This window comes from Ictalurus furcatus, chromosome 2, assembly GCF_023375685.1.
Source record: "Ictalurus furcatus strain D&B chromosome 2, Billie_1.0, whole genome shotgun sequence".
Classification (NCBI taxonomy): domain Eukaryota; kingdom Metazoa; phylum Chordata; class Actinopteri; order Siluriformes; family Ictaluridae; genus Ictalurus; species Ictalurus furcatus.
In genome coordinates, this window is record NC_071256.1 from 14,212,962 (window position 1) to 14,227,519 (window position 14,558).

Below are 14,558 nucleotides of genomic sequence, written 5' to 3' on the forward strand. Positions count from 1 at the left end.
TGATGCTTGTAAAATACCACTTGATCCAGCATGTGAGCTATTCAGAACGTGCCGTTCCTTTACATTTTATTATTGTATATCGTAAAACGACAAGTTACTTCATGAATACAACTACATCAAGGTCATGAAATCACAATGTGTGTGCAGGATGTAATCTATTTTTATCACACTTTTAATGATATTGATTGGTGGGGATGGGGGGTTGGGGGTGGTGGTTTGGAATACACATAAACAGTGTTTATTGTTTTGGTGTTATCGGAGTTATTTTCTGCTCCAAACATATATTTTAACAGCTACAACTACAAAACCTTTGTTTTTTTGTTTTTTAATTCTCACTTCACACTGATGTAAAACATGAAACTTTCCAGCAAGATTTTAGTGCAAAAAAACAGGAACGGTTTAGTCTGTTTACTGCTGCTCATCACCTCTACACAGAACCTGTTCTCTCAGGGCAGATTCATTAAAATAATGATGCAGGCTAAAGTGTGTGCTGGTGCTACGTGTTATCATGGCAGCCATGTCCTTCAGATGGTCAGGCAAATTTTCAGTGAACAACATAACGGCAAACTAGAAAAAAGAAAAATCAAAAACAGACTGGCAGTGGTGCTTAATTAAAGCCATCAGCACTGGTGTCCTTGACTAGAGCTGGCATATTATATGCATAATGAGGCGATTCGCTGAATTAAATCGCAGACGAGGAGTGAAAGTGTGGGCGAGTGTCGGATCCAGCTGTGTGTAATATGTCGGACCAGCAGGTCTTTCAATCAATATGTTGTGTGGAAGTATTACATTTCAGACCCCGAAAAAAGTTCTACATTGTGTGTACAATTCATAGCAGAATGATCGTTCAAAAAGGAAATTTGAAGAACGCTCGCTTTAAACACTCACATATTTGTGTTTTTTAATGCTTAGAGAGTAAGGCAAAATCAGGTTAAGTGGAGCCAGGATGATGTGTAATTTAAAGCAAATTTTTAATGAACAAAACTGCAATCCAAGATTGTGATAAAGCCAATGACTAAAAGACAGTTCTGACTTTTAAGAGAATTCTTCTGCTTTTATCATTACACCAGGCTGGAAACCCTATCAATTTACTATGTTATTCATCCGACAAAGATTTTTGCCTTCGGCATGAACGGCCAGCAGTTCCTTCATTGCTGAGTCCCTCTGGACTTTACTCTTTTATTCTTTTCCACGGACTTCAGGCTTTTTTCCTCATTTTGTCGCTTAACTGTGCTAATCCTATAACTTTGTGGTTTGTGAGCTTTTTCTTTTGGAAAAGTTCAGGAAGAGTAGATTACCAGAGTCTTGTAAATATGTGTAAATAATATGAGCATGTTAAAAATGGGGGTAATTAGACAAAGGCACAGCTTATGTTACTCAGAAATAACTCATCCACTGCAGCCTCCCACAGAGGTTATTGCATCTTTCCAGGTTTGGCTTATTGGCTTACGTTCAAATGAGGCCCCATGAGATTCTGGCCCACTCTTTCTTGATAAAACTGCTCTAACTCTGTCCGACTGACAGGAAAGTGTAAACTTCAATTTTCATACTTGTGGCAGATTCTCAACTGGATTGAAGTCTGGGGTGTGAAACAATCAAGTGTAGGTTTTCATTCTACCACTGCCCTGTATTCATCCATCCCATCCTAAATCATGACCGGATTCCTAGTCCCCGCTGATCCCCAAAACACCAGGCTACCACCACCATGCTTCACTGTGAGGATGGTGTTCTGAGGGTGATGAGCAGTGTTGGGTTTCTTCTAAATGTATAGCTTTGATTAACTTGGTTAGAGAAAGCTTTCCCACATGTTTGCAGCATCTACATTTTGCCTTTAGGCAAACTCCAAAAGGGATTTCAGATGCCTCGCTACTCCACCATAAAGCTCAGCTTTGTGAAGTGTCCTAGCTACGTTTATTCTGTGGATCTCTCAAGCTCCTTATGCTCACGGAGTTACTCGTGACCTCTTTTTTGCTTTTCTCGCTTCTGCGGAACTGTAATGTCAACACAAAAATGTGAGTTGTGTGAAAGCGGCTGTTTTAGGAATTGGAAGAAAGAAGTAAGGAACTGGGACATGGGGATGTACTGGGTGGCCAACGACCTTTCAGGCCCCCCCCAGACCCAAGTCCCTCTGTGCCTCTTCACTGCTGAGTGTACCAGACAGAGTGGGGGGAAAAAACATTAAAACAAGTGTTAAAACAAATGGTCAAAACAATAGATTTTTCGGACCATCTGCAAGTTCACTTCACATTCAAAGAATGGAAGACGTAAGAAAACAGAAGCAGTGAGCACCTCGGCCTGATCTCAATCACACACTCCTTGGGTAGCTGGACATTCAGCCAAGGCAATAAAACAAAAACCCCAACCCATTTCTGACAGTATTATACCTTCAGCCAATTCTCAACCATGTGCTACTGAGGAAGATGTACCATCAGTCAAGTCTAAACATACACTCTTAACAAAGGCCTGTCTCAAACAAGCACTCCTGACTGAGGTGGACCCTATTCCACATCTCAACCATACACTCTTTAGGCAACAAAATCATTTGGTTCTGAAAGTGCTATATCTTTAACCCAGTCCCAAATACACATATCTCTGATGGAGATGGATTCTGTGCTATTAAGGAAGCTGTGCCATTAATTATCACACACTCCTGACAGAGACGTTCTACTACATCTCAAACACAAACTTCTAAATCTAACACTTGCATCCATTAGGATGCTGGAGCTTCATTCAAGTCTTAAACATATACTCCTGAGGGACTTGGCCTTTCTGCCAAGTCTCAAATGCTTTACCAAGGAAAATGGAGTATAGCCAAGTGTCAACACTCTGCTGGAAACTGGATTTTTTTGGCAAAGTCTCGAACACATGTCTGACGGAGCTGGGCCTTCCTCCAAATCTTACATACACACTCCTGAGGAGCTGATATTTTGGCCAGGTCTTAAACACCCAGACATTATAAAGCTGGACCTTCACCCAGGCCTCAAAACACACAGTCTTTAAAGGGATTTAAAGAGAAGCCTTTAGCGATGCTTCTCAATTATTTAATGATGTCAAAAGAGATAAAGACAACAATACTGGGTTTCTGACCTCATTCTGTCATTCGGGTCCATTCTACAGAGACTCAATCAAAGAGTTTAAAGCAAACAACTTGCTTTGACCTAAAGCACTTAACACAGACAAGAAGCTTTGTAAGAATTTTTTTTGGGAACAATATCTCAGAAAAAAACATTTTAAAAAGAAAAAAGGAGTAACTTCAAACAAGGGAGAACCACATCAAATGCCCATCACGGAACCCCCAGTACTCCTGAACCGTTTTATTCTTGACATGATCTTTCTGATTTCAGACAAAGGCAGAAAAGTAGCTTTAACTTTTATTTAACAAACTGTTTTGTAATCATTAACTGATCTTTAGAGACCTTTGAATTGGAACACAGCCAAAGCTCCGGGTTTAATCTATGACCCTGATGTGTGGTTGCATGCAAGCTTTAAACAGGCCTGAAAGAAAAAAATGTAAATACACTGTGGAAATAGTCAGCAGAGCCACAAAGAAAAAAGTGTGTAGGAAGAGGACAGAGGAAGCAAAAAACAACAACAAAAAAACCCTTAACACCTTAAACGCCCAAATTATAATACAGTCATATACATTAAAACAAGTTTAGTGTGTTTTTCCTTCTTTTCTTTTTTTTTAACAGTGGCGGAAATTACAACCTGACATTAACAAACTTGCGTCTATTATCAAATTATACTATAATAATATTGAAGAGAGTGACAGTGATGACAATGGTGATGGTTATAATCGAGATGACGATGGTGATAGTGATGGTTATAATAGAGATGACGATGGTGATTTTGATGGTGATGGTTATAATAGAGATGACGATGGTGATGGTTATAATAGTGATGATGGTGATGATGGTTATAATAGAGATGACAATGGTGATGATGGTTATAATAGAGATGATGATGGTGATGGTTATTATAGTGATGAGGATAGTGATGGTTATAATAGAGATGACATGGTGATGGTTATAATAGAGATGACGATGGTGATAATAGAGATGACGATGGTGATGGTTATAATAGTGATGACGATGGTGATGATGGTTATAATAGAGATGACATGGTGATAATAGAGATGACGATGGTGATGGTGATAATAGTAATGACGATGGTGATGGTTATAATAGTGATGACGATCGTGATGGTTATAATAGAGATAACGATGGTGATAACAGATGACGATGGTGATGGTGATAATAGTGATGACGATGGTGATGGTTATAATAGAGTTGACGATGGTGATGACGATGGTGATGATGGTTATAATAGAGATGACGATGGTGATGATAGTGATGACGATGGTGATGATGGTTATAATAGAGATGACGATGGTGATGGTTATAATAGAGATGACGATGGTGATGATGGTTATAAGAGTGACGATGGTGATGGTTATAATAGAGATGACGATGGTGATGGTTATAATAGAGATGATGGTGACTTTGATGGTGATGGTTATAAAAGTGATGACGATGGTGATGGTTATAATAGTGATGACGATGGTGATGGTTATAATAGAGATGACGATGGTGATGATGGTGATAATAGAGATGACGATGGTGATGGTTATAATAGAGATGACGATGGTGATGGTTATAATAGTGATGACGATAGTGATGCTTATAATAGAGATGACGATGGTGATGGTTATAATAGAGATGACGATGGTGATGGTTATAATAGTGATGCCGATGGTGATTGTTATAATAGTGATGACGATGGTGATGATAGTTATAATAGAGATGACGATGGTGATGATAGTTATAATAGAGATGACGATGGTGATGATAGTTATAATAGAGATGACGATGATGATGGTTATAATAGAGATGACGATGGTGATGATGGTTATAATAGAGATGACGATGGTGATGGTTATAATAGTGATGCCGATGGTGATTGTTATAATAGTGATGACGATGGTGATGATAGTTATAATAGAGATGACGATGGTGATGATAGTTATAATAGAGATGACGATGGTGATGATAGTTATAATAGAGATGACGATGATGATGGTTATAATAGAGATGATGATGGTGATGATGGTTATAATAGAGATGACGATGGTGATGGTTATAATAGTGATGACGATGGTGATGGTTATAATAGTGATGACGATGGTGATGGTTATAATAGTGATGACGGTGATTTTTATAATAGAGATGACGATGGTGATGGTTATAATAGAGATGACGATGGTGATGGTTATAATAGTGATGACGATGGTGATGGTTATAATAGTGATGACGATGGTGATTGTTATAATAGAGATGACGATGGTGATGGTTATAATAAAGATGACGATGGTGATGATAGTTACAATAGAGATGATGGTGATGATGGTTATAATAGAGATGACGATGGTAATGGTTATAATAGTGATGACGATGGTGATGGTTATAATAGTGATTACGATGGTGATGGTTATAATAGTGATGACGATGGTGATTTTGATGATGGTGGTTATAATAGTGATCACATGGTGATGGTTACAATAGTGATGACGGTGATGGTTATAATAGTGATGACGATGGTGATGATGGTTATAATAGAGATGACGATGGTGATGATGGTAATGACAGATGATGATGGTGATGAAGGTTATAATAGAGATGACAATGGTGATGATGGTTATAATAGTGATGACGATGGTGATTTTGATGATGGTGGTTATAATAGTGATGATGTGGCTCAGGTGGTAGACCGGGTTGTCCACTAATTGTAGGGTTGGCGGTTCGATTCCTGGCCCACATGACTCCACATACCGAAGTGTCCTTGGGCAAGACACTGAACCCAAAGTTGCTCCTGATGGCAAGCTGGCACCTTGCATGGTAGCTCTGCTAACATTGGTGTGTGAGTGTGTGTGTGAATGGGACATAGATATGTGCATTAAGAGTGATATTAGGCTACATGCAATTAGTTAACTCAGGCATGATCCAAGTCACTTTGATTGTGGCTGCTGATGATGAAGATGATGTACCTTTTTCAGCTCGAGCTTCGTCTCTGCGCTCCATCAGCAGGAATCGCGGACTCTCCGGCAAAAATGGCAAAACGCACAACTGCAGAATGGCAGGAACTGCGATAAAGGCAAACAGGAAGTTCCATCTGTTCACCTGCAAAACACACACAGACCAACACAATGTCCATAACACACCAAAACACAAACCAATAACAAAGCAAAACACGACTGCAGAGTTGTGGGAAAGATTATAGAAGCAAACAACTGGAATTACACACCTATAACAGACAAATAACAGACTAGAAATATCTAATTATGCACATATAACACACATTCAAACACACAGTAATAACACCTAATAACACACTTTTAACATACTAACATACTAATGTAGAGTGTTATGTGTATATATATATATATATATATATATATATATATATATATATATATATATATATATAAACACTAATTATACAAGTCTACAACATACTAATACACACCAGTAGTGTCTAATAACTCACTTGTGTTAGCGTTATACACACGGTAATAGTTTGTAGAAGCTTAAAACAATATTAATAGCACCCATATTACATTATAACACCTACAACACACCTGTGACACATCAATGACACTCTCAATGTAACACACTCATAGCAAAAAAAGCAATCACATCTGTAACACTGACACGAAGCAATATTATCAATAGCACACCTGCATTATTCACTTATTATTCATTAATAACTCCGTAATAAACACTGAATACTGCTAAAATGTTACCCATTAATTAGAAATCGACCGATCATTTTTTATAACCACTACCGATTATTTGCAAGTTTATGTGGCTGATAACTGACATGCAGAACCAATATTTATTTATTGTTTTACTTCTGTTTTTGACACAACATAACTGAACTGAACAAACCGTTTCATTTATAACAATCTGTCAATTTCACTTCCTCCTTGTGTAAAAAACAAACTCTTATTTATACACCTATAAATACAGGGGTCTGAAAGAGTACAATAATAATAATATTAATAATAATAATAAGAAGAAGAAGAAGAAGAGAAATAAATGAAGTGCGCTCTTACTAAAATGTCTTTTTTTAAATAAAAGCTTTGATGAGGTAAACAGATTACGTGACTCCGTGAGTTTGTCTCTATTTCTTAGTGCCGAGCTGCTTCAACCACATATCAAGCATTTATGTAACACATCTAATTTGTACAGTAATGACTATGTTAATAAATAAATACAGTTTAAATAAAGTTTATTAACTAAAGCAAAGCAAGTATACTTTACCTGCGCACACCGTTGTTGACTCGTCTCACCTCAGAGTCGGTCCTGTGTGCAATTCTCAAAACACCATTTATCAGTGGCTCCGATATTACAAAACCAATAACTGATTATAGAAAAAAAAATGCTTAAATATCAGGAAAATTACCGGGAAAACTGATTATCGGTCGATCTCTACCATTAATGACACCCATGACACAGTTAAACACCTGCAACACACTAACAAATCCATATATATACACTCCTATAGTACATTAATAGCACACTGCAGTACGTTTGTAAACACTAATAACACAATAATAACACAACAGCAACGTGTTAAACCTGGTTCCCAGCAAACACACACCAAAAAATCTATACAATATCAAACAATTATGTAGAACTACACAAACGAACGTTATGACTACACCATTAATAATACACTCTAAAAAACAGACATGAACAACATGAGTAATACACAACTTTTCCGTCCCCTAAATCTGTCTGTCTGTCTTTCCTCTGTCTCTCTCACTCTACATCTCTGTCTCACCCCTCCTCTCTAATTTAAAGTGTATTTGAGTCTCAAACACTGCCAACATTAATGAATCTTTTAACATGTAATTTTCTCTCTCTGTGTGTGTGTGTGTGTGTGTTGTGAACTGAAAAATTGGGTCTGAGTGAATGGAAACACACACTCTTGTGAAATGAGATTACATTTGATTATCTCATGCAGTGTGTGTTTCTGAAGTGTTCAGTAATGCAGAGCACTCAGCGGGTTAAATACGTCTCTCACACACAGACACACTCTCATAATACTTAATACTGAGTTGAGTGTGAGTGTGTGTGTGTGTGTGTATGAGAGAGAGAGAGAGAGAGAGAGAGAGAGAGAGAGAGAGAGAACGCTAGAGAATGAGAGCTTCTATTCCTCTCTGAGGACATTAATATTACCTATACTTTATATTACGGTGCTTTGATGTTTGATGATTCTCTTGGCATGATGATAAATACAATAATGGAGAAACAAAAATAAACACAGAGAGACCTAAAGACAGACATACAGAGAAAAAAAACTTTTCCCTTACAATAAAGATATTTAATCTAGATAAAAATAAAATACAATTAAAATTTCACAAATTAATTACTGTAAATTATTACGTTTGAAACTTAATAAGGAAATGTGCATGAACAAATTTAGTAAAGATAAAATAAGATTGGGGAAACAGGACGAACGGCAGCAATTGCCCCAGGGAATTGTAGATAATAAAAAAATATACACACAGAACAGTAAAAGTACATCACTATGGAAACCAGCCATCAAATGTCAATAAACTGTGACGATGGGATTATAAAATAGGACTGGGAAGGGAACACACGCACGCACACACACACACACGCACGAACGCACACGCACATCATCTGATCTTTAATAAAGATAAATCTTTGCTCCTGTCCCATATTGGACGTTAGGATGGACGCAAATGCAGTTAAGAGCTTTATTATAAGAGAGAGGCAGGCAAATCCAAATCATGAAACCCAGTCCTGATCAAACAGGCAAACGGTCAGGCGATCGGCAAATAGGCATAAACGAGGCAAGGCAAAACACAATGCCTTCTTGAGCATCAGTGAATGTTTGCAGCTTTTTTAATAGTTGTGTATGAGTCCCTCCTTTGTCCTCAGCATGAAAAGACGGATCTCAACATCATATAGGTACTGATGGAAAGGGGTTAAGTATGCAGAAGATGCTGGAAAAGTAAAGAATGTGCAGGACCTGGAGGATTTTTCTGAAGAACATTGGGCAGTTTAACTGCTCAGGACAAACAAGGGACTCATGAACAACTATTACAAAACATAAAACAGTCACTGATCATCCAGGTAACAACACACAGGATTAAGAATCAAGCGTAAGTAAATTTTTCAACTGGTTAATTTATATAAATTCAGTTATTATTGTGTCTTGTGGACTATATGTAAACATCTGTAATATGAAATAGCTTATTCAGGGCAGCACTAAATAATTTTAAAAATGCTATTTTTATGATCCCTCTAACTTAAAAAAAAAAAAAAAAAATTATTAACATTTTACAGATTCTGCAAGACGTATGTGAACTTATGACCTCAACTGTATTATTGAATTCTTGTAGTTACTAGTTTAACTGGTCACTTGAATCGATTGTGTTGAATCCAAATCTCATTCAATCAAAAGCAAGTCGGCTGATAACTAACATCAACTTAGACCTAGTGTGTTTTGTCTGTGGAAAGTTCATGGACTGGCGTCACATCCGTGGTGTATTCCTGCCTCACGCCCAGTGTTCCTGGAATATGCTCCAGATCCACCGCCACATTGATCAGAATAAAGCAGTTACTGAAAGTGATTGAGTGAGTTAAAGAGTTCCCTGGCTGCAAAAAGCCTCTGCCTTAAAGCATACGTTTCAGGAAGAACTGAATTATTCAGTATTTACAGTGAAACAAAAAGGAATGCAGTTATGCCAAGTTACCTGCCGAGTTTCATGTGTTAAAATGTTAAACCAATTAGAAAGTGTGCTGGAAAATATACTAGGAGAAATAAATCCATGTTAACGACTGACAACCGCACACACATATCACGCGTGATCCGAAGGAGGACGTAAAGCACTACATGCAGAGATGGTGAGTGTGTTATAAAAGGTTGTAAAATCTGACCTATTAACGTATTCATTACGAGAATAATTCCGCCATATATGCAGACACAGAACAACAGAGCAAGAAAAAACGTATTTAAATAGATGGAGAAAGTCAGTGAGCTTCCTGTAACTTCCTGTTACAGTACATCCCAGCTGCACACGCTCACTCAGTCATCATGAACACACTCACATGGCCGAATATCTCGGGAAGGCCGAACAGCTGTCCGGTGAAGACTCCGAGACAGATGAAGACGGCGTTGAACTGACCGATGGAGCCGCGGTACTGTCGTGGAGAGATTTCACCCAGATACATCGGCAACGCACTAAGAGACACTCCTGTGGGACGAAGACAGAGAAAGGCACAGAGAGGAACACCTGATGAGACTTGACTGTATAGAAGTAATATATAACAACAACAAAAACAACTTTTATTAAAAGTGATCAAATGTATTTATTTATGCGGTTATATATTTATTAGTTGATTCTAAGGTTGTCACAATACCATAAACATATCTTATGATACTATACCAGCTGAAGTACTGTGAAAAATCTGACTCCTGCTGATCTCGTTCAGCAGACGCGTTCAGTTTTTAACTGTAGCGTCCATTCTCAAACAGAACTAAATGATTTTTATTACTATAAAAAAGCAAATTGACAGTGGGGGCAGTGCTACGGTGGGCAGGTGATGTAATCGGTGTGCGGCCGAACACCGTGTAACACCGGTAACACTGAGTAGTAGCGCAGCAAGCCTAATGGATGGAGGTACTTCCAATGACTTGTGAAATGACTTTAGCTCCAACCATAATCGTGCCCACCTGACCATCTAACCAGTACCTTGATCAACTAAAACAGGTGTGTTAGATTTTGGTTGGAGATGAAATTTGCAGGAAGGGAGATCTCAAGGAAGAGGGTTTTTGGGGTTCACTGGACTAAGCACACATCGTCCAATCAAAATACAAATTATACAAAAAGGACATACAACAGAACCGTAAGTTTAGTGTTTGTTGGTTTTGAATGAAACTTTTTTTTTTCTGCAGCTGCCTTTAAGAGTGCTTGTAATAGTTAATCATAGTTAATCATTCTTATTATTAAACGCCGTTGATAAGTTCCAACGTGATGCATTGTTCAGCCCTTAAATACAGTATTCATTGCTGCGCTATTGAAGGATATTAGATTTCAGCTCTCCCATCTAATACCACTACCAGCCTCCAATGCATGCACAAATAACTGTGCTAACTGTAACTTGAGATGGCATGTCAGATTTCACACACACACCAACCTAGCTTCAAAAGTTGTACTTAGCTTGTACAATGTACTTCTGTCTGCTGTCTAACAGTGCACGGTGTGTGTGTATGTGTGTGTGGTCTCACACTGACAGCACTGCAGAGCCCATTTGAAAGCCAATTTTTGCTCGTATATGTGATCCCCCATCCCCCCACCCTCTCGCTCGCTCACCCCCCCACACACACACGCACAGACACACTCTGTGATGATGACTGCAGTAATGGAAAAGCCTGGAGACTTTAACTCAGTGTTGATTGTTTATGGCTGAATCATATTCACAATAAAGCAACAACACTAAATCTGATGGTTTTAGACACATCCAGCGCAGCACGCTGACAGTGATGGTGTTTTTCTTGCTTATACAGTGGAGCGGACCAATACTGACATGAAATAAATAAATAAAATAACATAAAAAGTATTTTTTATAAATAAATAAAAGCAGAAACTCAGCAGTGTTAAAAAAAGAAGCCACTAATCATTTTTATTCAAATCACATTGGCAGCCTAAATAAACTATTTAAATAAAATTCGCTGAAGAAAGGAAGTAAATTTTTCATTCATTTTTGTCTCCTGTTTTTCCCTTCTGACACTGGACCGTGCACATCAGTCTTTTTCCAAATCAGATCACTTGATGACGATTCATCACACAACAACAATGCAATCTCCAATTCTGATGAATTGTACAGTACAGTAGCTACAGTACGTTTCATACCTGAATGATGTGTAAAAATAGACAAAAAGCAAAAAATGTGCACAAATCACAATTCCGGCTTTAAATATCTATCAAAACAGCTCATGCTTATGACCTGTTAATGTGATTTGTGAATGCTGGCACGGAGACGGTTTAGAGTTGAGGTCATAAGTTTACATATGCTTTGCAGAATCTACAAAATGTTAATAATTAAAATAATAATAATAAAAATAATAATGAGGGATCATTATTATTATCATTATTTTGTTTAAAAGGTCTTATTTTTGTCATTTAGTTCTGCCCTTCAGAAGCTACATAAGATATTTACGTCTCCCAGAAGACAAAATGACAATTTACACCGATTGTCCTGTTCAAAAGTTTACACCCCCTTAATGTATCGTATTGTATTCTTGAGCATCAGTGAATGTTTGCAGCTTTTGTAATAGTCGTGTATGAGTCCCTCTGTTGTCCTCAGTGTGAAAATATGGATCTTAAAATCATATAGACACTGTTGGAAAAGGGTTCAAATATGCAGAAGATGCTGGAAAAGCAAAGAATGTGCAGGACCTGGAGGATTTTTCTGAAGGACATTGGGTAGTTTAACTGCTCACGACAAACAAGGGACTCATGAACAAGTATCACAAAACATAAACACAGTCGTTGATCATCCAGGTAATGACATGCGGCAGCTTATTTGTATGCATACATCATACACTAGCTTGGATATGTCAGAGGTGATCATGTCCCAGCTTTAGGCACAAAAAAAGTCTGACTAGATGGTGGCAGACAGGAGCTGCAGCCAAACAGGAGTGAGAAAGAGTCTGAGCTTATGTTATATTATAACAGATGATAACTTTATTTCACCCTTCTTTACTCTCCTTAAAGCTGACATGGTGGAAATGCTCATTTTCCTGTCAGTTTTTAGGCCATGAGTTCTAGATGATGAAATCATTTTTTTTTTTTAAATTCAGAATTAAATAATAAAATAATAATTGTGAGCAGAGAATAATCAATACAGGCCTATTCATAATACTGAGCAGTGGAGAATACTTCGACCATGTCCCAACTTAAGTGTGCATTATGCGTTTTTGTACACAGCCTTGAATTCTATCTGCACAACTTGCATTACAAATTACAAAAGTGTTGTGCTCTGGGACTGAACCAACCACCTCTTCAGAAGTCCACTGAGACTTAATGTTATGAGTAATGAGTAAAGAGGGATCATACAAATGAAGGTGGAAACCAACACTAAGAAAATAAACACTATGGAGTGCATCATAGGACAAAAATAAATATCATAAAAAAGACCCCACAGTAATGATCATAATGGCAAAGTAATATTAATAACAATAACAATGAGTGTATAATGTAGATATTGTAGATGTGTGCAAAGTGGATGTTTTAATGAAGGCCTGTGATATGGCAGTGGCTGTGTAATGTAATGTGGCTCTAGTGGTCCAGTCTTGTTGTGATTGGTTGCTCTTGTTTTAGTAGTAAAGGTTAACGCTTCAGCAACGTGTATTAACGATGAGAGGTGTTTAAATGCAAATTCAGTTTTGTTTTGGACTGATGTAGACGATGTATAGAAGGTTTGATTGATGGAGTTCTTTCTGTCCAGCAAGTCACATGTCTCAATCACTCTCACCTGTGTCTCGTTTCTCCTCGAATAGCACCACTTTGCAAGTTTTCACTGTCTCGTTGTCAAGCGTTTGTATTTGTGTGTGCCACAGTCGCGCCTGTAGTCTGCATGTTTTTGCCTTGTATCCTCTGTTCAGGTTTATGGCTCTTGTTTTCACAGTTTTGGTTGTTTGTTTATACTTCACGTAATATACTTGATGCTATCGCTATTTGAGTTCCAATTCCTCGGGATAGTTTTCTTAGTGCTGTAAGAAGTGCTCTTTTCAAAGGGATGTGTTTCCAAGCAGATAAAGTGCCTCAGCAGGAGGGATAATTGACTAGTGATTTGTTTCCAAAGAATCTGAATGGGTATGCAGCACCATATGTCATCTACTGTATGTTGTTGTTTGGAGAGTGCAATGTGTACATATGTGAGTATATTAATGCCACGATAGCGCCAGCAGAGGGCGCTGAGGAGACAATGTGCACGAGCGGCTTCAGGGCGCGCACGTGCTTGAGATGCGCATGGACACTACCACTGTGTCAAGTGTTGCCGGCTGTCAGCAATTAAGAGAGTGGTGACTAGTTATTTAAACCCCTCGTGTTGCTGCGCACGTCGCGCGGCACTAAACGAAACTGAATCTACCCACGCGAATCGGGACTGGACTAAGACAGACAAAGCTAAAGAGTTGCAGCAAAGCAACACCAAGCCAAGCAAGTTGTGTGTTTATGCCATGCCATAGTTGAGTGTTCATGTCATGCCATAGTTGAGTGTGTATGCCATGCCATAGTTGAGTGTTCATGTCATGCCCTAGTTGAGTGTTTATGCCATGCCATAGTTGTGTGCTCAAGTCATGCCATTGTTGAGGGTTCATGTCATGTCATGGTTAAGTGTTCATGCCATGCCTTAGTTAGGAGTGTTCATGCCATGCCTAAGTTAGATGAGTGTTTCCTACCATAGTTTAAGGAGTGTTTATGATTTAGTTTAAGGAGCGTTCATGTCTTGGATTAAAGA

The 14,558-nt window shown here is 38.2% G+C and overlaps 1 protein-coding gene across 1 annotated transcript in view; it reads right to left on the reverse strand.

Annotated features, from left to right (window-relative positions):
- slc2a9l2 (solute carrier family 2 member 9, like 2) overlaps nucleotides 1-14,558 on the reverse strand; it is a 131,960-nt gene that overhangs the window by 64,905 nt on the left and 52,497 nt on the right. The window contains 2 exon segments of the mRNA XM_053649635.1: nucleotides 6,044-6,176; nucleotides 10,143-10,288. Coding sequence (XP_053505610.1) covers nucleotides 6,044-6,176; nucleotides 10,143-10,288 — 279 coding nt within the window.